The following is a 26,947-nucleotide window of genomic DNA, read 5'->3' on the forward strand; positions in this document are numbered from 1 at the left end:
CTCTGGACAGAGGAGAGGTCAAAAGGCTTCGGCAACCTCTTTCTTTTTGGCTTCGGAGCGTAATACGCTTAGCCTATGAGACTGCTGGACAACAGCCCCCTGAAAGGATTACAGCTCATTCTACTAGAGCTGTGGCTTCCACCTGGGCCTTTAAAAATGAGGCTTCTGTTGAACAGATTTGCAAAGCGGCAACTTGGTCTTCGTTTCATACCTTTTCAAAATTTTACAAATTTGATACTTTTTGCTTCTTCGGAGGCTATTTTTGGGAGAAAGGTTCTACAGGCAGTTGTCCCTTCCGTTTAAGTACCTGCCTTGTCCCTCCCTTCATCCGTGTACTTTAGCTTTGGTATTGGTATCCCACAAGTAATGGATGATCCGTGGACTGGATACACCTAACAAGAGAAAACATAATTTATGCTTACCTGATAAATTTATTTCTCTTGTGGTGTATCCAGTCCACGGCCCGCCCTGTCCTTTTTAAGGCAGGTCTAAATTTTAAACAGTCACCACTGCACCCTATGGTTTATCCTTTCTCAGCTAGTTTTGGTCGAATGACTGGATATGGCAGTTAGGGGAGGAGCTATATAGCAGCTCTGCTGTGGGTGATCCTCTTGCAACTTCCTGTTGGGAAGGAGAATATCCCACAAGTAATGGATGATCCATGGACTGGATACACCACAAGAGAAATAAATTTATCAGGTAAGCATAAATTATGTTTTTTTATTTTCATACTATGTTTCCTGCAGGAACTTTCTCTGGGATCGATACTCGCTGTTGTTCGGGACACGTTAGTCCCATGTTTGTCTATTTTACTTCCTCCCTCTCTGAGGGCTGATTGAGCCAGCTTGGTAGTTATGACCCTGGTTGCAGGCTGGTCCTGCTTGGGTTCAGATTTTTTTCTTCTCACGGCTTATTTGGACGCGTAGCGCCTATTATACCTTGCTGGTCAGGTTGGGGTGCCGAGTGCTATCAATTATATTTGTTTCTTGTTATTTGTTTTACAAGTTTCAGCTAAACATTTTCAAGAGGACTTGCTGGTCTGTGCGGCTCTTGGAATTGTTTTAGTCCTTCAATAGCCGTCTCTCTGGTGACTAGGTCAGTGAATTTGGCTGCGTCACTCACTGTTGCTTCTGATCTCCTCGGAACCTAGAGTATTCCTTCCCACGTGGTGGGAAGGTTAGAGGTTTAGAGCCTCTTTTCCGCTGGTCGGGACGCTGTTGCCTTAGGAGGCCCTGGGAATTGTCCTTTTTGGACTTGCTCCTTTAGTGGTTCTCTTCTTCATTGAGACCTTCTTGGACTTTGTCAGTTTCTCCTTGTGGATTGGGTTACCTTCGAGGGACTTGGATTTCTTTCAGGAGTTGGTTGTTCCTTTTTCGGGACATTAGAGTTTGCGGTCTTTTTGGGCTCCGGTTAGGGGCCCTTCCACTGTATTGGGAATGCTCTGCATCTCCTTATTGGGATAGAAGAGGTCCTAGTGGTTTTCCACTCATAAGGTTCAGGTATTGCCATCCAGGTGGCATCCAAACCCATGTTTTACTGTCCTCTGACTTTGAATTTGAGGTGATGTGGAGGTTTGCTGTTGCTCTGTTTGGGTGACTTGTCCTCACTGTTCCCCTTGTGTCTAGAGCTTGTGGCTAGCTGGACAGCTAGCTCAGCATACTAAGGGTCTGTAGTTACTCTGTACTCTAGCAAACCGAGGGTTGCTAGTTCGATCCCCGGCGAGGTCTACTCAGCCTTTCCTCTTTCAAGGTTGATAAAATGAGCAGCGCCTTGTGTCCCTTGGTGATGGTAAATCTTCCCAAACTGCTAAAAATATTTGGAAAGTTCCTCTCCTAACTAGCATATCGATATGCTTTATTAACCAAGTCATCTGTACACTAAATACATCTCTTTTTATTCATGCTACATCACTTCATTGAATGCAGCCTCTCTTCCTCCGATTTTTCATGTGGGTTATTTGAGTGACCGTTCTTCTAGCCAATCAGATCGTCTCCATGCGCCCCATGTTAATTGATCATAACACGCTCCCGTGCTTGGAACTCTGCGATCAACTTGAAATGTGCAACTCCTTACGCTATTTGCGCAACAGAATCACTTGTTAGAATCTCTGACTATCTGCTGGTCTAGTTTTTTTGCCCGGCTCTGACGAAGCGGGGTTTGCTTGGGTTGTTGTTTTTCAGGCCTGGTGCCCTCAGAATGGGCCATCTATTGTACCCTCCCGTTTTTGCATTCAGTAGTGTCTATAGCTTGGGGGTGTTTTCTCAAAAGTAATGAATGCAGCTGTGGACTCTTTCCATTTATGAAGAAAAACTTAAATTATGCTTACCTGATCATTTCCTTTTCTTTAGATGGAAAGAGTCCACAGCTCCCCACCCGTATTTTCTGTGGGGCGTCTCTTATTTTTTATTCTTCTGGCACCTTTTCACCCTGGTATTTCTTCTACTGTTCCTTGGCAGAATGACTGGGGTATGAGGGAAGTAGAAGTATTTAAGCCTTTGGCTGGGGTGTCTTTGCCTCCTCCTGGTAGCCAGGTTCTTATTTCCCAAAAGTAATGAATGCAGCTGTGCACTCTTTCCACCTGAAGAAAAGAAAATGATCAGGTAAGCATAATTTAAGTTTTCATGTCCCTTTTAAATAGACGTTAATATATTAAAAAGAAAGTGGACTATTTAAATTGATTTTGTGATTGTGTGTATATTATATGAAACACCAAATGGCAAACATTATAAATATTATTTTCTTTTCTATTTAGCATATAATCAGAGGTTGTTCATCTAATTTATTTAAAGGGATATTGTATTCAATATAAATGTTTATGCTTAATTAAAACAAACTTTAATATACATGTATAATTTATTTTGCTTACTTTTCTTTCAATTTAAAGGGACAATAAACCCAATTCCCCCCCCCATTAATGATTCAGATAGAGCATGCAATTTTAAGCAACTTTCTAATGTACTCCTATTATCAATGTTTCTTCATTCTCTTGCTATCTTTATTTGAAAAGCAGAAATGTAAAGCTTAGGAGCTGGCCGTTTTTGGTTCAGAACCTGGGTTATGCTTGCTTATTGGTGGATAAATGTCAGCCACCAATAAATATAAACAATATTCTGGTGGTTTTTCGGTGGGGGAGATTGGGTGTCCTGGGACATTCAAACAATGCTTATTTTTCTAAGAAAATTATAGGTTTTAAAAGTTTTTATTTTAATGTCCCTTTTTTAATTTTTTTTTTTTTTTTTTTTTGACAGTTAACATGTTTTTTTAAAGGGACATTAAAGGGACAGTATACACTCATTTTCATATAACTGCATGTAATAGACACTACTATAAAGAATAAGATGCACAGATACCGATTTAAAAATCCAGTACAAAACTGTTTAAAAACTTACTTAGAAGCTCTCAGTTTAGCTTTGTTGAAAAAGTAGCTGAAAAGCCCACTGTAAGTGGGAAATAAGACACTTCCCACCTCCCCCTTCATTTGCATATGAAAAGGCCCTTTACACAAACAGGAGCAAGCTGGAGAAGGTAGCTGACGGTATTCACATAAAACTTTGGGGCTTGGTTAGGAGTCTGAAAATCAGAGCAATGTTATTTAAAAATAAGCAAAACTATACATTTTTTTTTTTTTTAAAAACTTCATGGGCTATATAAATAGATCATGTACAAAACATTTATGCAAAGAAAAAATGAGTGTATAATGTCCCTTTAAACACTAAATAAATGCTATATAGAATGATGCATTCAAAGAAAAGATTAGTCTGAGAATAACATGTAGAGGTATGTTTTAAAGTTTCATTAGTTGTTTAAATATTGACAAAATAAGTGTAAAGTTTTAGTGTCTATAAAACAATGGGAGCTGCCATGTTGTAACTTAGGTTACCTTCTCTGCTGTGGCCAATTAGAGACAGTTATAAATAGGTCACTAGCGTGTGCAGCCAATGGCTCTGGAATATAAGTGTTCTTCGATTTGATTTCTAACAGGAACTACAGGAAAAGGGAACAAAATAAATAATGAAAGTATAATGCAGACTTTTTTTTATAGATAAGATTTATCATATTACCATTTCAAAGTGTTTAATGTCCCTTTAAAAGCAGAATCCATAACATATAGTACAGCAGCAGTCTTTCCATATAACATTGAGTGTTGGATTCGGTCTCTGCTTACACAAATATATCAATAAGTATAATGTCCACAACCCCAGTGTACTCTTTATTAGACCATTAAGGCACAATACTTGGTTGCAATGTGTCTTGGCCCCCTATCCCTTAAATGGAGAGTATACACCAATTTTCATATAACTACATGTAATAAACGCTACTATAAATAAGAATATGCACAGCTACTGATCTAAAAATAGTATACAACTCTTTTAAAGTTACTTAGAAGCTCCCAGTTTTGCTTTGTTTATGTTAGGCTGGGACACCCAGTGAAAGGGGCTGGGAAAGCAGGAAGAGCAAACACTACCCTTCCCCCTTCCACGCATATGAAAAGGCAGATTACACAAACGGGAGCCAGCAGGAGTTTATAAATGTGCATATACATCTGATACTTCAGGGCTTGGTTAGGGGTCCTAGATGTGCTATTAAAAAATGGATCCGCTACAAAATATTTATGCAAAGAAAAATCTAGTGTTCAATGTCTCTTTAATTATGTTCTTTTCACCAAGCAATTAATGTTTTCTCTATTGTTTGTTGCAAAATTAAGAGTTAAAAATGGTTTATTTTTGCATACACCATTTCAATGCTCACATAAGTCATTTGAAATCTTAACAAATTTCCTAAAACTTTTTTTTTATTTACTTCTATTATATTTTTCTTTTTCTTCTTAAACAGGAACAGTCAACAGCTGCATTCATTACTTTTGGGAATTCAGAACCTGGCCACCAGGAGGAGGCAAAGGCTTAAATACCTCCCCCAATCATTCTTTGCTTTTCTTCACAGGAGGTTGGCAGAGAAGTGTTGGAAGATTACAGATAGTCTCTTATGGTGGGTAGTACTCTTCGGAATGGGACTGGAGTTTTAAGTAGTCCTGTCAGCCTCTTAGTGAGAGCTTGGATGAAAGAGTCCGGAGATGCAGGGAGAGTCTTTCTGCGAAACCATCTCAACTCATATTAACAGCTCCTTGGCACTCAGCGTTGACGAGTTTCGCTGCCTGCTTTGTTCGCTCAAGTCCATGTCAGAAGAGAAGCTACTATCTGTCACACTTGAAGGGCCGTGTTCCTGTTCCACGGCGTAGATTCCGGTAAGATCGTTTCATTTTACTTAAGATGTGTAAAGTAAACTAATAAGTCAGTCTCAGTGGGACTCCTTTATCTTATGGAATTGAGGGTTAATATCTCCTGATGTGGGGTTATTGAACAGGGGGGACTTTAATCATGTTTATGTGATTCTGTCTGCTAATGTGTAGTGTTATTTGGGCTTGTGGCTATGTTGGAACCTAACAGCCTTTTTAGTCAGGCTGCGTGGCCCTTGTGGCTTTGGCGCGTTTTAAATTGGCCTGCATGGTGTACCTTGTGACCAGGCGTGGTCACGTTTTCTAGTCACCATTTCCATATTCCTGACTGTGTGGGGACGGAGAGAGTCTTTTTCACTAGTTGTCTGGATCATAGGAGGTGGTGAGTGCCCCAGCCATTGGAGGTGTAAGGGGCCGTTTTTTATTTTTCCTTTCCTATCCATAATTTCTATCCTAGTTATAGAGGACTCTGATTTTTTGGAGACGGATGTCTCTGATTCTGAATCTAATTCTTGAGAAGAGTATGAAATGGCCCGGGTAATTCATGCCCATCAGTTATGTTCCGCATGCTGCTTTAGAGTGCTCTTTTCTCCCGATCCAGGGAACTTAGTCCGCCGAGCTATCTGCCCCTGGGGGTCCCATATCCTGTGTGGTGAGTACCCTAGAACCTTCTTTGACTAAGCAAGCAGGTGTCCCTAACACAGTTACCCCTTCTCCGGAAGGCGGCTTGTTTCCACCAGAGGTTATGGCACGGTTCTGCATGGCCATTTCTTTGGCATTGGCGCACTTGCATCTTCCATGGAGGGAGACATTGGTGAGATTCTGTCCGTGTTCGGTGAACTAGGGATCGAGAGATCGTCAAGGTCAGATCAGCCCTCTTGGGAAGCGGTCGCCTCTAAAGCTTCAGGGGCCCAATCCTCGGGTCGTCGGTTCCACCGGTGGAGGTAAGTCTTGCTTTTCGTTATAGACTGGCGGCCCCTTCTTGTCCTGCTGCGGCATGTTTTGGCAGTGCTGGAGGATCACCTCCCAGAAGAGGGGTTGAGGGGTCCTCTGTCTTCCGCTCCGGACGGCAAGCTGGGTTAGACGTTGGTGGATGAAGTTAATCTCCTTGTTGTCTACCGATTTATCTTTCTTCTGTAAGGTACGACAAGTCCACGGATTCATCCTTTACTTGTGGGATATTATCCTTCTGCTAACAGGAAGTGGCAAAGAGCACCACAGCAGAGCTGTCTATATAGCTCCACCCCCCAATCATTCTCTTTGCCTACTCTAAGTACTAGAAAGGGTAAAGTGAAAGAGGTGATAAAATGTTAGTTTTTAATTTCTTCAAGCAAGAGTTTTTTTTTTTGTTTTAAATGGTACCGGTGTGTACTATTTACTCTCGGGCAGCAGCTGGATGAAGACTTCTGCCTGGAGGATGATGATCTTAGCATTTGTAACTAAGATCCAGTGCTGTTCCCACAGAGGCTGAGGGGTACAAGAAACTTCAGTGTGAGGAACATTTTCATGCTTTATAGCAGTGAGGTATGTTCAGTAATTTTTTCTGGAGAGACTGTGTATTTCAGAAAGGCTGACAGTATCCCCATGAGGGTAACGGTAAGCAGTAATCCTAAGAGCTATAGAAAGGCATTACTAAGCTTGCATAAGGGGCTAATTAAAAAATGGTTAACACTGAGTTTTGAATGTTTGTGGGCAAACGTTTTTATGAACTGGGAGTGCTGTTAACGTTTTGTGGGCAATAACATTTTTTGGGCAAACTTTATTGAGGGTACACTTGGCTTATTTTTGGGTCTCAGAACCCACATGGCTAGTTTAAAACGTCTCTGGTGCGGTTTTTTGAGGCTGTAGAGACATCGAGTGAGATGGGCGGGGCCTATTTTCGCACCTCAGATGCACAGTTGTTTATTCACAGCAAGCTCCAACTCCTGAGGACCCTTCTAGATATTTTGGGCCAAATTTAAGCTTTAACCCCATATTTACCATCCCTGAGGGCAGCTAGGGCCAAAGCAGGGCTGTGGCAAGGTGCTGGGGGTGTTTTTTTCTGGATTTAGGCCTTAATTCAATCCGGTTTGCACATTAAAGGGTTAAATGTTAAATTTCCTTGTGGGGCAAACTTAACTACACATATTGAGTCTGCTATAAAAAATTTGGTGCATTTTAAAGCAGTTTTGCAGAACGTGTATGCCTTTTTTTTCTCTTAAAGGTGCAGTACCGTTTTTTAAGATTTATTTTTTTTTCACTAAATAAAGTGTTTTCATGCTTTTTTGTAGTCATTACTAGCCTGTTCAACATGTCTGACATTGAGGAAAGTCATTGTTCAATATGTTTAGAAGCCATTGTGGAACCCCCACTTAGAATGTGTCCCTTATGCACTGAAAGGTAAATAAATAAAAAAAGAACATATTTTGGCTACTAAAAGTATGTTGCAGGATGATTCTCAGTCAGAAGGGATTCAGGTTATGCCATCTAATTCTCCCCTAATGTCACAACCATTAACGCGCGCACAAGCGACTTCAAGTGCATCAAATTCTTTAACCTTCATGATATGGCCGCAGTTATGAATACTACCCTCACTAAAGTTTTATCTAATCTGTCTGGGTTGCAGGGGAAGCGCAGTAGGTCTGGTGTGAGAACAAATGCTGAGCCCTCTGACCCTTTATTAGACGTATCCGATGTACCCTCACAATGTTCTGAGTTGGGGGTGAGGGATTTGCTGTCTGAGGGAGAGATTTCTGATTCAGGAAAGATGTTTTAAATTTAAAAGTCATCAGACTCAGATATGATGGCTTTTAAATTTAAACTAGAACACCTCCGCTTATTGCTCAGGGAGGTTTTAGGGACTCTGGATGATTGTGACCCTATTGTAGCTCCAGAGAAATTGTGTAAAATGGACAGATTTCTAGAGGTTCCTGCCTAAACTGATGTTTTTCCGGCCCCTAAGAGGATTTCGGACATTGTTACTAAGGAGTGGGATAGACCAGGTATTCCGTTCCCTCCCCCTCCTACTTTTAAGAAAATGTTTCCCATATAAGACACCATGCGGGACTCGTGGCAGACGGTCCCTAAGGTGGAGGGAGCTATTTCTACCCTGGCTAAGCGTACAACTATACCTATTGAGGACAGTTGTGCTTTCAAAGATCCTATGGATAAAAAATTAGAGGGTCTCCTAAAGAAAATATTTATTCATCAGGGTTTTCTTCTCCAACCTATAGCGTGCATTGTTCCTGTAACTACTGTAGCTGCTTTTTGGTTCGAGACCCTATTAGATGATATTTTGGATAGAATTAGGGCTCTCAAGCTAGCTAATTATTTCATTACAGATGCCGCTTTCCAACTGGCTAAATTAACGGCAAAGAATTCAGGTTTTGCCATTTTAGCGTTATGGCTTAAGTCTTGGTCTGCTGATGTGTCATCAAAATCTAAGCTTTTAGCCATCCCTTTCAAGGGTAAGACCCTATTCGGGCCTGAACTGAAAGAGATCATTTCAGACATAACTGGAGGGAAAGATCATGCCCTTCCTCAGGATAAGACAAATAAGATGAAGACCAAACAAAATAATTTTCGTTCCTTTCGAAACTTCAAAGGTTGGTCCCTCTACCTCTTCCCCTGCTGCAAAGCAAGAGGGGAACTTTGCTCAATCCAAGTCAGTCTGGAGACCTAACTAGACTTGGAATAAGGGTAAACAGGCCAAGAAGCCCGCTGCTGCCACCAATACAGCATGAAGGGGTAGCCCCCGATCCGGGACCGGATCTAATAGGGGGCAGACTTTCTCTCTTTGCTCAGGCTTGGGCAAGAGACGTTCACGACTCCTGGGCTTTAGAAATCGTAACCCAGGGGTATCTTCTAGATTTCAAAGATTCTCCTCCAAGGGGGAGATTCCATCTTTCTCAATTGTGTGTAAACCAGACAAAAAGAGAGGCGTTCTTATGCTGTGTGGAAGACCTATATACCATGGGAGTGATCTGCCCAGTTCCGAAAACAGAACAGGGGCAGGGGTTCTACTCCAATCTCTGGTTCCCAAAAAAGAGGGAACTTTCAGACCAATTTTAGATCTCAAGATCCTAAACAAATTCCTCAGAGTCCCATCCTTCAAGATGGAGACCATTCGGACTATTTTACCAATGATCCAGGAGGGTCAATAAATGACCACCGTGGACTTAAAGGATGCGTATCTACACATCCCTATCCACAAAGATCATCACCAGTTCCTCAGGTTCGCCTTTCTGGACAAGCATTACCAGTTTGTGGCTCTTCTCTTCGGGTTGGCCACAGCTCCTTCTGGCGGTTCTAAGGCCGCGGGGCATAGCAGTGGCGCCTTATCTGGACAATATCTTAATTCAGGCGTCGACTTGCAAACTAGCCAAGTCTCACACGGACATAGTGTTGGCTTTTCTAAGATCTCACGGGTGGAAGGTGAATGTAAAAAAGAGTTCACTTATCCCTCTCACAAGAGTTCCATTCCTGGGAACTCTGATAGATTCGGTGGACATGAAAATTTTTCTGACTGAGGTCAGGAAATCAAAGATTTTAACCACCTGCCGAGCTCTTCATTCCATTCCTCGGCCGTCAGTGGCTCAGTGTATTGGAGGTAATCGGACTAATGGTAGCGGTAATGGACATAGTTCAGTTTGCTCGCTTGCATCTCAGACCACTGCAACTATGCATGCTCGAACAGTGGAATGGGGATTATGCAGATTTATCTCCTCAGATAAATCTGGATCAAGAGGCCAGAGACTCTCTTCTTTGGTGGTTGTCACAGGATCATCTGTCCCAGGGAATGTGTTTCCGCAGGCCAGCGTGGGTCATAGTGACGACGGACGCCAGCCTATTGGGCTGGGGTACAGTCTGGAATTCCCTGAAAGCACAGGGTTTGTGGACTCGGGAGGAGGCTCTCCTCCCGATAAATATTCTAGAATTGAGAGAGATATTCAACGCGCTTCATAAGATTCCAGTCGGACAATATCACGACTGTAGCATATATCAATCATCAGGGGGGAAAAAAAGAGTTCTCTAGCGATGATAGAGGTTACCAAAATAATTTGATGGGCAGAGACTTACTCTTGCCATCTATCAGCAATCTATATCCCAGGAGTGGAGAACTGGGAAGCGGATTTTCTAAGTCGTCAGACTTTTCATCCGGGGGAGTGGGAACTCCATCCGGAGGCGTTTGCACAATTGATTCAGCAATGGGGCACACCAGAATTGGATCTGATGGCGTCTCGTCAGAACGCCAAAATTCCTTGTTACGGGTCCAGGTCAAGGGATCCTCAGGCAGTACTGATAGATTCTCTAGCAGTACCCTGGTTGTTCAACCTGGCTTATGTGTTTCCACCATTTCCTCTCCTTCCTCGTTTGATTGCCAGAATCAAACAGGAGAGAGCTTTGGTGATTTTGATAGCACCTGCGTGGCCACGCAGGACTTGGTATGCAGACCTGGTGGACTTGTCATCTCTTCCACCATGGACTCTGCCACTGAGACAGGACCTTCTGATTCAAGGTCTGTTCCAGCATCCAAATCTAGTTTCTCTGCGGCTGACTGCTTGGAGATTCAACGCTTGATTTTATCCAAGCGGGGTTTCTCTGAGTCGGGTATAGATACCTTGATTCAGGCTCGAAAGCCTGTCACTAGGTAAATTTATCATAAGATATGGTGTAAATATCTTTATTGGTGCGAATCCAAAGGCTACTCATGGAGTAAGATCAGGATACCTAGGATTTTGTCTTATCTGCTTTATCAATTTTACTGCACAAGTGTCTGGCAGATGTTCCAGACGTTCAGGCGTTCTGTCAGGCTTTAGTTAGAATCAAGCCTGTGTTTAAACCTGTTGCTCCGCCATGGAGTTTGAATTTAGTTCTTCAAGGAGTTCCGTTTGAACCTATGCATTCCATAGATATTAAGCTTCTATCTTGGAAAGTTCTGTTTTTAGTTGCTATCTCTTTGGCTTGAAGAGTTTCTGAACTATCTGCATTGCAGTGCGACTCGCCTTATCTTGTTTTCAATGCTGATAAGGTGGTTTACGCTTCCTACCGTTTCCAAATTTTACAAATTTGATACTTTTGCTTCTTCTGAGGCTATTTTTGGGAGAAAAGTTCTTTAACCAGTGGTGCCTTCTGTTTAACCATCTGTCTTGTCCCTCCCGTTCATCCGTGTCCTGTAGCTTTGGTATTGTATCCCACAAGTAAAGGATGAATCCATGGACTTGTCGTACCTTATAGAAGAAAAGTAAATTTATGCTTACCTGATAAATTAATTTCTTCTATGGTACGACGAATCCACGGCCCGCCCTGTCATTTTAAGACAGATTATATTTTTTTTATTTTAAACTTCAGTCACCTCTGCACCTTGTAGTTTCTCCTTTTTCTTCCTGTACCTTCGGTCGAATGACTTGGGGGATGGAGCTAAGGGAGGAGCTATATAGACAGCTCTGCTGTGGTGCTCTTTGCCACTTCCTGTTAGCAGGAGGATAATATCCCACAAGTAGAGGATGAATCCGTGGACTCATCGTACCATAGAAGAAATTAATTTATCAGGTAAGCATAAATTTACTTTTTTCTTTGGGGTAGCTTTTTCCAGTTCTGAGCTTCGGTAGAATGGGATCTCTTTCAGTGTAACCATTTTTCTTGGGCGTTCACTTAAGAGTGCTTCCCTCTTTTTCGTTGATCCAGTTAGGATGTATTTTTTTTTTTTTCTTAGGAAGCTCATGTTTGTTATACTTTCTCCGTTGGGAAACAATTCTCTCTGGAATTCGATACTAGTGATTTTGTGGTCGCTTGGACACTTCTGCGGAAGTTGTATGTTCAGATATTATTTGCATAGTCTTAAGTTCTAGGGGTTTTGAAATTTCTGTGACCTGGTTTAGTTCCGGAATGCCCTCTGTAGCAGGCTGGTTGTCCTGGTTGGGCGCTGGTTTCTGTTCCTTAAGGGTCTATACCATCCACGTGGTGCTGGGATATCTGGTTGGCCTTGTTGGGTGGTGAGTGTTCTCTCAGACGAGAGGTTTATTCTGCTTGGGTTCCACAATATATTCCCTCTGAATAGGGATTGTCAGGGAGAGTAACTCCATGAGAGTTTAATTTTTCCTTTTAAGACTCTGCCCTTGACAGGGCTAAGAGAGGAGGCCTTTTCATTTATGAAGTCATGCTGGTTCTCGTTGCTTCTTTTTGGGTGGGGCATTCTGTTTCTGTTTGTGTGGCCTGGACGGATCCTGCTATGACGCACTCCGAAGGTCCTTTACCTTGGAGCTAGTTCTCTCCATTTCCATTTGGGCTAGAGTTTGATGTCTCCTTAACTTGGAGTACCAGGTTGGGTGTGTTCCTCTTTGAGATTCTGGACCTCGGTACCTCTTCAGAAGGAGTGAGATGTCTTAGACTTCCTCCTTTCCCTTGTCGGGGGATGGTTGGCTAGTCATCGGTTTTGGAGAATTGGGCGCCTTTCTTCCTCATTCAGCTTCTCGTCTGCTCCCATGTTTTTAAAGGACAATAGAGAATGCGTTGATCTCTTTGGTGGTCCTGGGGCTAACTTTTTCTTACCTCATCCTGTTGTCCCTTGGTCCTGGGGGGCTACCTGGAGGTGGACCCAGATGGATCTGATTTTTGCAGCCTCTGTTGCAGAGGTGTGTTTTTTTTTTTTTTTTATTGACAGCTTCTTTGCTGTCGATCTGGAGGGTATTATTCCTCGAATTTTGGAAAAGTAGTTTTTCTGTCTCTGGGATGCTTAGTGATCGTCCAGCACCCTAGGGTCTTTGGATGGGCTGTGCTTGCATCTTCTAGGGTTCTCTGTATGAGGTATTCCTATGGTTCCACAAGGGTTCCTAGTCTTTGACCGGCTTCGTTTTCCGGGTGCCCGGTTGTTTGGTATTGGCTAGGATATCTGGCCAGACCTCCTAATTGGATCCAGAGTGATTCAACCCTTAGGGTTGTCATCCGCTTGCTCCTTCAGGCGGAGACTTGAGGAGGGCTTGATGGCTTGTTACCTGCCTAGCAAGCGGAAGATGGATCTCTTAGTCAGCCATTCTACTTTATCGGTGTACTCGCTAGCTGTCTGTTTGGCTCCTGGAACGGCTGTTACAGCCGGAGGGTGCCTTTTTAGCCGGTTCTGTTTTTTGCCGTCTGTTCGATGACATATGCTACGTACCTGTGGGTGGGTAAGCAGGTGTCTTTCATTTCCCTCCCCTTGGGGGGAGTGGGTTATACCACGGTGTCCTACTTATGCTCGGAGGGGGGTCCCTCGACCTTGTGGTACAGTCATGTTGAGACGGATTCTGGTATTGTGCTCACACTGTTGTCAGTGTATGGTCTCCCTTTATCTGGGAGTTCACCTTCCTGTAGGGAGGGAATCTGGGTTCTGGAACCCGGGATCGTACTAAGTTCTGTTCCGGCTTGGCGGTTTAGCATTGCTAACTTGTTACATATATTCAGGGTTTGCCTACCCTTTATTACCGTTTTAGTCCTGTTTTGGGTAATACACAGATTTATTTCCTTATCTTTGGACATGCCAGGCATTTTTGATGCTGGGCCTTTGTCTCAAGGAAGTAGCCCATGTAACCTAATGGTGGGTTTTTGGGGCTTCGCAACTTGAGTTGTTGGTTCAAATCCAGCTGTGGGCTGGTTTTACTTTTTTTGGCCTGAGGCCTTTGGATTGGTTGAGTTGTTGACAGTGTTTTTCTCCAGATCTTGTGATCTCTCTAGATGGGAGATTAGAGGAGTTTTTACTCAGCTTCCCTATTTTTGTAAGGGAGCGAGTTCCTGCACTTCCGGAGGGTTCCCTCTGTGGGTGTCTCCTGGTGCAGTTTCTAACTTGATAGGCTAGTGTTCGTGACTGATGTCTATTAGTCTTGTGTGGCAGAGTGGGAGCCGGGAGCTCCATCTGCAGTACGTTACGTGCTTATACTGTTAATTGATGGCAGTTTTGGGAAATATCTGCTTATTCCACGATAGCTTTTTAATGAGTGCAGACTGCACTCTGTGTGAGTTATGGGTTCTGCTCTATCTTTGGATTGAATCTTGGTCCTTTGGACTTTCTCCAGATTGGGGTAGTTTTTTTTTTTTCCTTTATCTTAATTCTGGTAGGTTGTTGGAGTTTTTCCTCTTTATTTTTTTTGTCTTGCTGCAACCTGTGGTTGTGCTCAATTTTGTGGGGCTTCCTTTTTTACCCTAGTTGCTGAGATTTTAGATCTCTTGTTGAATATTCTTTCTCCTTTTCCCTTCTAGGAATATGTGGAATCGGTACGGCCTTGGAACCGGCGGGACTTGTCTCTTCGGGGGCTTTGTTCTCGGTGGAATCTAGTCCCTTTGAACGGTCTCTATCTGGGTTTTGCTGGATAACTGATGGGCAGTTACTTAGTCCTTTAAGTCCTTTTTGTTCTGCTCGGTACAGTAGTTGTTGATTGGTTTGGGTAATTTCAGGCTGTGTTGCTCTTTGAATGGGCCACCTTGTCTACCCGCCCTTTTTTGCATTCAGTGTCCTCTATAGCTTGGGTATTGTTTTCCCAAAATTAATGAATGCAGCTGTGGACTCTCCCCGTTTAAGAAGAAAAACTTAAATTATGCTTTACCTGATAATTTTTTTTTCTGATGGGGAGAGTCCACAGCTCCCCTCCCATGTTTTTTGTATGGGGGCGGCCATGGTTTTTTTTCTTTTTTTTTTTTTTTCTTCTGGCACCTTTTTTTCATCTATTTCTCCTACTGTTTTTTTGTTCCTTTGGCAGAATGACTGGGGGTTGAGGGAAGTGGGGGATGTATTTAAGCCTTTGTCTGGGGTGTCTTTGCCTCCTCCTGGTGGCCAGGTTCTGAATTCCCAAAAGTAATGAATGCAGCTGTGGACACTTCCTGTCAGAAGAAAAGAAAATTATCTTGTAAGCATAATTTAAGTTTTTTTTTTCTCTTGGTATGTCTTGTTTAAAAGCAGAGAGGTAAGCTCAGGAGCGTGCACATGTGTGCAAGAATGTTATATGTTTGCAAGATCACTAGATGGCAGCACTTTTTTTCCCCCTGCAAAGTAGTGTTCCAAACACGTTCATGCTACCTAATTAGTTATCTCTTCAACCGAGAATACCATGAGAACAAAGAGAATGGGCTAAGGGTGGCCTGTAGAAGAGACAGAATACAACTTAAATTCTCATTTTATCTAGCTGTAGGTTCATTTAGCAAGAAAACAAGTAAGATTTTTTTTTTTTTTTTTTTTTTAATTAAAATACAATCTGTCTTTCCTAAGATATGGAGAGTCCACAATGCCATTACAATTACTTGTGGAAATATCATACCTGGCCAGCAGAAGGAGGCAAAGAGCACCACAGCAAAGCTGTTAAGTGTCTCTCCCCTACCCATAATCCCCAGTCATTCTCTTTGCCTCTTTTAATGGAGGAGGTGAAGTTTGGTGTCTGAAGAAATGAATTCCTTTTTCGGGGACTTTTCCCTGCAAGCAAGGATTTGGGTTTAGCTGAGTCCACGTCAATCTCTGCAGTAGAGTAGTGGTGGCTTTTAAGCAGTTAGGAAGTTGTGAGGTAGTCCCTTGCTTTGTTTCCGAACACATTACTGTCCATGGTACAGAAAGCCAGAGTTGGTTACTCTGTTCTTTCTTTTTCTACAGGTATCTGTAAGGAGTATGTCCTTTCACGCCTTATGAGCTGTCTTCCTGCCGGACAGCTAGACTGCAGGAAAGTGCTTTTGTCTTCTAGGTCTTGGAGACTTGCACTTCAGAACAATATGTTATATGCAGTAGATGGGGACACTTTTAAAATCCTTTATACAGGATTTTCTTTGCAGTGGGCAGGCACATTATGTATGTTGAGACTAGGGTTTAATTTTCCCTTTATTGGGACGTTTTTCCTATTTGGGCTAATTTTGTTGAAACACTATTAGTATGTGTGTGGCTTATGTTTTATACAGGGATTTATGTATAAACTTAAAATTTTGGCAGTTGGTTTTCTTTGCTTGCTTAGCTAGAACAGGCTAACTGACAGACTGCTTGAGCATTTGTGTAAATTAAGCTCAGATGTTGTAGGCAGAGGGAAACGTGCACCTTTTACTTGCTGTGTAGTTTCCTCTCTGCCGGTCATGTGACTTCTCTTTGCTGTCAGATATTCACGGAGCGGAGCAGCTTCATTGAATTTCAGTATCTTCAGTGTCGATATACTATATGATCGTTTTAGAGACTTCTGGCAGCCAAATTGTGTACTATATAAGTGTTGCAGTAAGGCACCTCAGCCTATTTTTTGCATAACGTTAAGTAGCTGTGGTATTAAAAATTCTTAAAGGGACAGTGTATTTAAAAAAATTATACAATTTGGGGAATTTTTTATTTAGTATTATGGACATGGACCAAGACTGTCTTTTTTGACAAATGCTTGTTATGCCTTGAGGCACAAAATGTTTTGCTTATGCAATTCTGTGCTGCATGCTTAGCTAGAACATTTCAATTTAAAGATAAATTGTTGCCCTCTGAGCCCAATGTGTCTCAGGATGATGCTGTTCAGGCAATGCCACAGCTTTCTTCTCAAACGTCCCAAGCTTCTATGGCGTCACATACAGTGCCCTGCAGTTTATTTGCCTGCAGATTTTGCTGCACAGGTATCTGTAGCATTATCTGCTTTTCCTATACTGGGAAAACGCAAAAGGAAATTTAGACATTCAGATAGTAAGGTTTCTGTTCCACCTACTGCTATGCAGCTTGCCCTCACTCATAAGTCTGATGAGGAGGATAAGTCGGTAGACTCTGAGGGTGAAATCTCAGATTTGGACAGTATATTTCCTTCATCAGCCAGTGAAGAAGTTAACTTCAGATTTAAGCTTGAACACCTTTGTGTACTGTTAAAGGAGGTATTGGCTACTTTGGACGACTCCGATTCATCTGTCGCGGTCAACCCTAAGAAATCTAGTAAACTTAACAAATAGTATGATGTTCCTTCTTCTGTGGAAGTGTTTCCTGTTCCAGACCGTGTGACGGAGATTATATCACAGGAATGGGAGAAGCCAGGGATACCTTTCTCCCTGTCTCCCGTTTTTAAAAAGATGGTTCCTGTTGCTGACTCCATTAAAGATTCATGGCGCACGGTGCCTAAAGTAGAAGGGAATATTTTTACTCTGGCTAAGAGAACTAAGATTTCTATAGAAGAGGATTGCTGCTCCTGTAAGGATCCCATGGACAAGAAGCTGGATGCTTATTTGAAAAAGAATGTTCATCAGGGTTTTCAATGGCAACCTGCAGTCTGTATTGCCACAGTAGCAAGTGTTGCCTTTTATTGGTGCGATGCCTTGTCTGAATCAATTTTAGTAGAGACTCCGTTAGAGGAGATTCAAGATAGGATTAAGTCTCTCATACTAGCCAATTCCTTTATTTCTGATGCTAACATGCAAATTATTAGACTGCGAGCCAAGATGTCTGGCTTCACTGCCTTAGCCCGCAGGGCTTTGTGGCTAAAATCATGGTCAGCTGATGTTACGTCCAAGCTTCTGGCGCTTCCTTACAAGGTTAAGACCTTGTTCGGACCTTGTCCGGGAGAAATCCTTTCTGATATTATGGGTGTAAAAGGGTCTTTTCTACCACAAGATAAGAACAGACCTAAAGGGTGTCAAAGTAATTTGTTTCTTTCAAAGGTCAAAAGTCTTCCTCTCCCTTTTCCAAGCAGGAGCAGCCCAAGTCCTCTTGGAAGCCCAATCAGTCTTGGAACAAGGGGAAGCAATCAAAGAAACCCTCAGCTGAGTCTAAATCGGCATAAGGATTCGACCCCTGGTTTGGGATCGGATCAAGTTGGGGCAGGCTTTCCCTGTTTTGTCAAACATGGATATGAGATGCCCCAGATCCTTGGGCTGTGGACATAGTATCTCAGGGTCACAAAATTAAAATTCCAAGCTTTTCCACCCAGGGGCAGATTCCATCTCTCAAGATTATCTACAGACCAGGTAAAAAGAGGCATTCTTGAACTGCGTGCAGGACCATTCCTTCTTGGGAGTGATTGTTCCAGTAAGGAAACAGGGTCTAGGATTCTATTCAAATCTGTGGGGGGCCCGCTAAAAAGTGTCTCAACAAGTTTGTCAGGGTACCCTACTTCAAAATGGAAACCTTTTGTTCCATTTTTCCATTGGTTCAGGAGGGTCAGTTCATGACCATAGACCTGAAGGATGCGTATCTTCATGTTCTCATCCACAGGGATCATCACAAGTTTCTGAGATTCGCCTTTCTAGATGCACACTTTCAGTTTGGGGCTCTTCCGTTCGGCCTTGCCACAGCTCCCCGAATTTTCTCAAAGGTTCTGGGGGCTCTCTCGGGGAATTGCAGTGGCGCTCTACCTGGGCGACACATTGGTTCAGACGCCATTTTTTCAGCAAGCAGACTCTCATACAGAGATTGTGTTGTCTTTTGTACGCTCCCACAGATGGAATGTGAATCTGGAAAAGAGTTCCCTTGTTCCAGCTACAATGGTGGTTTTCTTAGGGACCATAATAGATTCCCTATCTATGAAAATTTTTCTAACACAGGTCAGAAAATCCAAAATTCTCTCCTCTTGCCTCTCTATAGTCTACTGTTCGTCCATCAGTGGCCCAATGCATGGAGGTAATTGGTTTTATGGTCGCTTCCATGGACATCATTCCCTTTGCTTGATTCCATTTGAGAGCTTCAGTTATGCATGCTCAGACAATGGAACGGAGACCATTCGGATCTGTCTCGGAGGATAGATCTAGATCAGTCGACAGACTCTCCCGTGGTGGCTTTCTCAAGATCATCTGTCTCAGGGCAGGTGCTTCCGGAGACCTTCCTGGGTGATTGCGACCACGGATGCCAGCCTGCTAGACTGGGGAACAGTCTGGGACTTGTTAATAAAGGTGCAGGGACTATGGACTCGGGAGGAGAGATTTTTTTATTTTTTAAATGCTCTGATGGCTTGGCCTCAATAGTCTTTAGCTGGGTTTATCAGGTTCCAATCGGACAACGTCACCTCAGTGGCTTGCATCAACCGCCAGGGAGGAACTCTTGAGTTCCTTAGCCATGATTGAGGTGGCACGCATTATTCAGTGGACGGAAGCACACAATTGTTGTCTATCTGCCATCCACATTCCAGGAGTGGGAAGCGATGTCCTGAGTAGACAGACATTTGATCCTGGGGAAAGGGCTCTACATATGGAGGTGTTCTCCAGGTTAACCCTCAAGTGGGGGGTGCTGGAGTTGGATCTGATGGCATCTCAGCAGATTGCCAAGCTTCCAAGGTACAGTTCAAGGTCAAGAGATCCACGTGCCGCTCTGATAGATGCTCTGGCGGTTCCTTGGGATTTTGGTCTAGCATACCTGCTTCCTCCGTTTGCGCTCCTTCCATGAGTTAATGCTCGTATCAAACAGGAGAGAGCATCGGTAATTCTTATAGCTCCTGCATGGCCTCACAGGATCTGGTATGCAGACCTATTGAAGATGTCATCTCTGCCACCTTGGAGGTTGCCTCTGAGGAAGGACCTTCTAACTCGGGGTCCATTCCTCCATTTAAATCTCGTTTCTCTGAAGCTGACTGCTTGGAGATTTAATGCTTAGTTCTGTTTTTCTGAGTCAGTCATTGAGACCATGCTACAGGCTCGCAAATACCTTTTATTGGTGTGAATCCAAAGGCTGCTCTTGGAGTAGGGTTGTCTGTCAGTTCTCTGAAAGGTCAGATTTCTGCTTTATCTATTCTTTTACATAAGCGTCTGGCAGATGTGCCAGATGTTCAATCTTTTTGTCAGGCCCTGGTCAGAATCAGGCCTGTGTTTAAACTTGTTTAACCCCCTCCTCCTTGGAGCCTTAACCTTGTTAAAGTTTTGCAGCAAGCTCTGTTTGAGCCTATGCATTCTATAGATATTAAGTTATCTTGGAAGGTTTTGTTCGTTATTGCTATCTCTTCTGCTCGGAGAGTTTTCAATGTATCCTTCCTGGTAAAATATTTTATAAATATAAGTCCTCATTAAACATTACTGGTGGATGTTATTCTGAGAGGCAAATCATAAGTCCACTGTAGCGCTAATGTATCATGTAATTTTATAAACTTCTGGTTGTAATATCTTATCCAAGAATATAACTGTTAGTAAATACTGAATCCACACTCTGTACTATGAGTCTCCACAGAGGAGCAGATACTCAACAGAGTTCATTATAAATACTCCCATTGCTTTCTTATCTATAATCCCACAATGAACTATTTTTTGTAAACAATGCTGTATTTTTTTTTTATTTTTTTTTTATTTTTTTTTAATCTTGAACACTGGGCTATAGTATAAATTGATAAGTATCCCTACCTTCTAATTGAGACTTAACTTTAATAGAAAATGATTTATTCATTACTACTACACGTATTGCTCTTCCCTTTTCTGCATCTCCCTTATTTCACAATAAAATTATTAGATCTTGCAACATTTTTTGTCGCGGATGGGAAAGAATGTTCCCTGCCACTATCCTCAGTGGCTCCACGCTCAAGTCACAAGTGGAGCTTAAGCATCCAGATAGTTCTTAGGCAGAATTCCACAGCCGTCTGGGTACATCTCCTTAGTGAGGTTCCTCAAAGCTTTAAGAAACCCTAAGGGGATGTACCCTGACTGATAGCTTTTGCTCCACTTGTGGTGTGAGTGAGTAGCTGCTGAGGAAAGTGACAGAGCATGCTTTCCCATCCAGTGGGAACCTGCATGTTCTCTAGTGCTTTATCGCTAAAGTGTAGAGCTTGTACTTATGTTATTTCCAGAACTCTTGCTTGTGGAAGCTTGATGGCTGTAATGTGAATCATCAGTACTGTGTTCCACAATATGCCCTCCACTTAATGTGAACTGAGTTTCCTACTTGGAGTGTGTGTATCACGCTAAGTGCCCGGGTTTATAATCGTATTGCTTTGTCTGAAACTGGGGTCTGTTCATGGTGTTTAATAATTGATACAGTCTGTAAGCTCAGTCTCCAAAATATTAAGGACTGTCATTTTCACTCTCAGGGGTTAAATAGAACGGCTCTCATTGACAGTGGCAGGACTGCGCTATTTCCAAATGCCTTCTTGAGTGAGGCATGTAGTAATAGTACTTCTACCCACTGTTGCGAGACCAGCTCTATTACAGGGTTTAAAACCTCTTAAGGACACACAATGTACAGGGTAAGTCCATGTCTTTAAGGTGTTTATTTATTTTTAGGCCATACTTTTTGATATCACTGAGATAAAAATAAAAGCAATTTAGGAGAAATATTCATTGTGATTTTAAAGTTTTGGATTTAATTAAAAATCTAGAAGTTAGACCAGATATTTGTCATGTGTTTTTCAGTTTTTGTAATTATTTGGACACGCAAACTGTCCTAACCACAAATACCGTAGAATTGAACAACTTTACTTAAATGTGGTGGGTGATTCTACACCACCCTGGTTCAAGCATCTGAAAGGCTTTTTGAATCATCACGGTACAGTGGGAATTATTGTTTCATAGAGTAGGTGTTAACTACAATTTCCTTTATTGTGTTTGCTATTCAATTCATGATTCCAGCTTTCACAATGCGCAAACATACCCTTTAAAATGCTGTTTGCCTACAAGCATCCTGCCCTTTGCCTGTCAAAGACCAATCGTGGCTACAGGCCCAATTATAAAGGTGCCTAGTCACTGTGAATTTGTCCGACCCTGGTTTATAGTATTGAGTTGGTCATGATAAGCCATGTATAATCTAATAGTTCCATTACTGAATATTGACCCTTTTAGATTTAGATGCAAATGTTTTAATAGTATTTTTTTTTTTTTATGCAAATGGTCACTTTTGTACAGGAGGCTAATGGACCAACAAATGGATATGCAGCTATTTCTCAGGCTGATCGCTTGCAAGCTGAACCGGAGAGTATTCGCAAATGGCGAGAGGAGCAAAGGAGTCGGCTTGAAATGCTTGGTGAGGACCTTAATTGTAATATACTGTATATTTACAGTGAATTATAAAATCCTTTTACAATAAAAAGTATGTATCATTCTTCACATAAGTATAATATAGTTCTGCTCAGTTTTGCATATTTGATTTAGTTGTGAGCTATTTGTTATAGTTATGTGTATGAATATAGTAGTATTGGTCTTTTTCTTAGTGTTTTAAACAAGTTTTTTATTATGCATCAATGTTTTATGTGTAAGTTTGTAAAGTAATGGATATAACTTTTTTCCCCCAATGCCCAGATGCTAACTCCTTAAAACAAGAATCTGAATGGAAAGAAAAAGCTGCTAAAGAACTTGAAGAGTGGTATGTCAGGCAAGATGAGATGTTACAGAAGACAAAAGCAAATAATAGGTAATATTAGCCTGATAGTATCCTATCTCTGCTTACTCGTTTCTTATTTGTACTAATAAATAACTCTTCTTTCTCATGGAAAACGTATGGTTTTGAAGCACCTACAAATGTATGCAGCACTGTACAGAAAACCTTTACTAGTGATTAAATACTCTCAAACATTTCCCAGAAGTCTTTGGCTTCCTGCCCTTCCTGGGGGCTTCAGTTCTTATTATTTTATGTGTGATGTATGGTGGATAAGCCGTAGCTTCCTATCTTTATTTTATACAGGTGACGAAATTAGTATGCCACCCTCTCTAAGTACTCCTTTAACTGTTATGTCATAATTTTTAATCCTTCTCTTTTCCCGCACGTTATTGAAATGCTGCTCCTAATCAAGGAAGATGTTATGTAAACTTTCTGGAATTTATTTAGTGCTATTGTTCTGGCTGTGGAAAATCTACAACTCCTGCTTTTATAAATGTTATTTCAATCCGGCAACATTACACCAATAACCTGTCAACTGTCAGGGGCTGTGTAGCAGGTCTGTGATAGTCTCCCCTCATATGTCAGGTTTGAATCGTAACAGCATTCTGGTATTTGTGTATATATTGGTCATGTAGTTGTCACAAGTCTGTAATATTTCCTGTTCCTTTGAGCAAGATAAACCACAGGACAACCTTGACTAATTCAATACCAGGCCTACAGAGCTGGAAAGCAGTTCTCATTTTCCAGTGGGGTCATTCAGGAGAAAGATCTATGAATATAGGTATTTTCTTTCATGTAATTAGCAAGAGTCCATGAGCTAGTGACGTATGGGATATACATTCCTACCAGGAGGGGCAAAGTTTCCCAAACCTCAAAATGCCTATAAATACACCCCTCACCACACCCACAAATCAGTTTTACAAACTTTGCCTCCTATTGAGGTGGTGAAGTAAGTTTGTGCTAGATTCTACGTTGATATGCGCTCCACAGCAGGTTGGAGCTCGGTTTTCCTCTCAGCGTGCAGTGAATGTCAGAGGGATGTGAGGAGAGTATTGCCTGTTTGAATTCAATGATCTCCTTCTACGGGGTCTATTTCATAGGTTCTCTGTTATCGGTCGTAGAGATTCATCTCTTACCTCCCTTTTCAGATCGACGATATACTCTTTTATATATATATATATATATATATATATATATACCATTACCTCTGCTGATTTTTGTTTCAGTACTGGTTTGGCTTTCTACAACATGTAGATGAGTGTCCTGGGGTAAGTAAGTCTTATTTTCTGTGACACTCTAAAGCTATGGTTGGGCACTTTTTTATAAAGTTCTAAATATATGTATTCAAACATTTATTTGCCTTGACTCAGGATGTTCAACATTTCCTTATTTCAGACAGTCAGTTTCATATTTGGGATAATGCATTTGAATATATCATTTCTCCAACATAGGTGTGTCCGGTCCACGGCGTCATCCTTACTTGTGGGATATTCTCTTCCCCAACAGGAAATGGCAAAGAGCCCAGCAAAGCTGGTCACATGATCCCTCCTAGGCTCCGCCTACCCCAGTCATTCTCTTTGCCGTTGTACAGGCAACATCTCCACGGAGATGGCTTAGAGTTTTTTAGTGTTTAACTGTAGTTTTTATTATTCAATCAAGAGTTTGTTATTTTAAAATAGTGCTGGTATGTACTATTTACTCAGAAACAGAAAAGAGATGAAGATTTCTGTTTGTATGAGGAAAATGATTTTAGCACCGTAACTAAAATCCATGGCTGTTCCACACAGGACTGTTGAGAGCAATTAACTTCAGTTGGGGGAACAGTGTGCAGTCTCTTGCTGCTTGAGGTATGACACATTCTAACAAGACGATGTAATGCTGGAAGCTGTCATTTTTCCCTATGGGATCCGGTAAGCCATGTTTATTACGATGGTAAATAAGGGCTTCATAAGGGCTTATTAAGATTGTAGACTTTTCTGGGCTAAATCGATGATGCCCAAGATGATTCCTCAAGTGAGGGGAGTAAGCATGGTACTGCATCATTCCCTCCTTCGTCTACACGAGTCTTGCCCACTCAGGAGGCCCCTAGTACATCTAGCGCGCCAATACTCCTTACTATGCAACAATTAACGGCTGTAATGGATAATTCTGTCAAAAACATTTTAGCCAAAATGAACCCTTGTCAGCGTAAGCGTGGCTGCTCTGTTTTAGTTACTGAAGAGCATGACGACGCTGATATTAATATCTCTGAAGGGCCCCTAACCCAATCTGAGGGGGCCAGGGAGGTTTTGTCTGAGGGAGAAATTACTGATTCAGGGAACATTTCTCAACAGGCTGAACCTGATGTAATTGCATTTAAATTTAAGTTGGAACATCTCCGCATTCTGCTTAAGGAGGTATTATCCACTCTGGATGATTGTGAAAAGTTGGTCATCCCAGAGAAACTATGTAAAATGGACAAGTTCCTAGAGGTGCCGGAGCTCCCAGAAGCTTTTCCTATACCCAAGCGGGTGGCGGACATTGTTAATAAAGAATGGGAAAGACCCGGTATTCCTTTCGTCCCTCCCCCCATATTTAAAAAATTGTTTCCTATGGTCGACCCCAGAAAGGACTTATGGCAGACAGTCCCCAAGGTCGAGGGAGCGGTTTCTACTTTAAACAAACGCACCACTATACCCATAGAGGATAGTTGTGCTTTCAAAGATCCTATGGATAAAAAATTAGAAGGTTTGCTTAAAAAGATGTTTGTTCAGCAGGGTTACCTTCTACAACCAATCTCATGCATTGTCCCTGTCACTACAGCCGCATGTTTCTGGTTTGATGAGCTGATAAAGGCGCTCGATAGTGATTCTCCTCCTTATGAGGAGATTATGGACAGAATCAATGCTCTCAAATTGGCTAATTCTTTCACCCTAGACGCCACTTTGCAATTGGCTAGGTTAGCGGCTAAGAATTCTGGGTTTGCTATTGTGGCGCGCAGAGCGCTTTGGTTGAAATCTTGGTCGGCTGATGCGTCTTCCAAGAACAAGCTACTAAACATTCCTTTCAAGGGGAAAACGCTGTTTGGCCCTGACTTGAAAGAGATTATCTCGGATATCACTGGGGGTAAGGGCCACGCCCTTCCTCAGGATCGGCCTTTCAAGGCGAAAAATAGACCTAATTTTCGTCCCTTTCGTAAAAACGGACCAGCCCAAATTGCTACGTCCTCTAAGCAAGGGGGTAATACTTCTCAAGCCAAGCCTGCTTGTAGACCAATGCAAGGCTGGAACAAGGGAAAGCAGGCCAAGAAGCCTGCCACTGCTACCAAGACAGCATGAAATATTGGCCCCCGATCCGGGACCGGATCTGGTGGGGGGCAGACTCTCTCTCTTCGCTCAGGCTTGGGCAAGAGATGTTCTGGATCCTTGGGCGCTAGAAATAGTCTCCCAGGGTTATCTCCTGGAATTCAAGGGACTTCCCCCAAGGGGGAGGTTCCACAGGTCTCAGTTGTCTTCAGACCACATAAAAAGACAGGCGTTCTTACATTGTGTAGAAGACCTGTTAAAAATGGGAGTGATTCATCCTGTTCCAATAAGAGAACAAGGGATGGGGTTCTACTCCAATCTGTTCATAGTTCCCAAAAAAGAGGGAACGTTCAGACCAATCTTAGATCTCAAGATCTTAAACAAGTTTCTCAAGGTTCCATCTTTCAAGATGGAAACCATTCGAACTATTCTTCCTTCCATCCAGGAGGGTCAATTCATGACCACGGTGGATTTAAAGGATGCGTATCTACATATTCCTATCCACAAGGAACATCATCGGTTCCTAAGGTTTGCATTCCTGGACAAACATTACCAGTTCGTGGCGCTTCCTTTCGGATTAGCCACTGCTCCAAGGATTTTCACAAAGGTACTAGGGTCCCTTCTAGCGGTGCTAAGACCAAGGGGCATTGCAGTAGTACCTTACCTGGACGACATTCTGATTCAAGCGTCGTCCCTTCCTCAAGCAAAGGCTCACACGGACATTGTCCTGGCCTTTCTCAGATCTCACGGCTGGAAAGTGAACGTGGAAAAGAGTTCTCTATCCCCGTCAACAAGGGTTCCCTTCTTGGGAACAATTATAGACTCCTTAGAAATGAGGATCTTTCTAACAGAGGCCAGAAAAACAAAACTTCTAGACTCTTGTCGGATACTTCATTCCGTTCCTCTTCCTTCCATAGCTCAGTGCATGGAAGTGATCGGGTTGATGGTAGCGGCGATGGACATAGTTCCTTTTGCGCGCATTCATCTAAGACCATTACAACTGTGCATGCTCAGTCAGTGGAATGGGGACTATACAGACTTGTCTCCGAAGATACAAGTAAATCAGAGGACCAGAGACTCACTCCGTTGGTGGCTGTCCCTGGACAATCTGTCTCAAGGGATGACGTTCCGCAGACCAGAGTGGGTCATTGTCACGACCGACGCCAGTCTGATGGGCTGGGGCGCGGTCTGGGGATCCCTGAAAGCTCAGGG

General features: G+C 42.4%; 1 protein-coding gene across 2 annotated transcripts in view; it reads left to right on the top strand.

The window, feature by feature from the left end:
* The window catches only part of LOC128649455 (clathrin light chain A), a 125,584-nt gene that overhangs the window by 31,201 nt on the left and 67,436 nt on the right, over nt 1–26,947 (top strand). For both annotated transcript variants that reach the window (XM_053702732.1, XM_053702733.1), the window contains exons 3-4: nt 21,980–22,097; nt 22,373–22,484. In XM_053702732.1, coding sequence (XP_053558707.1) covers nt 21,980–22,097; nt 22,373–22,484 — 230 coding nt within the window. The remainder of the gene's footprint in view (nt 1–21,979; nt 22,098–22,372; nt 22,485–26,947) is intronic.

This window comes from Bombina bombina, chromosome 2 (assembly GCF_027579735.1).
Source record: "Bombina bombina isolate aBomBom1 chromosome 2, aBomBom1.pri, whole genome shotgun sequence".
Taxonomy (NCBI): Eukaryota; Metazoa; Chordata; class Amphibia; order Anura; family Bombinatoridae; genus Bombina; species Bombina bombina.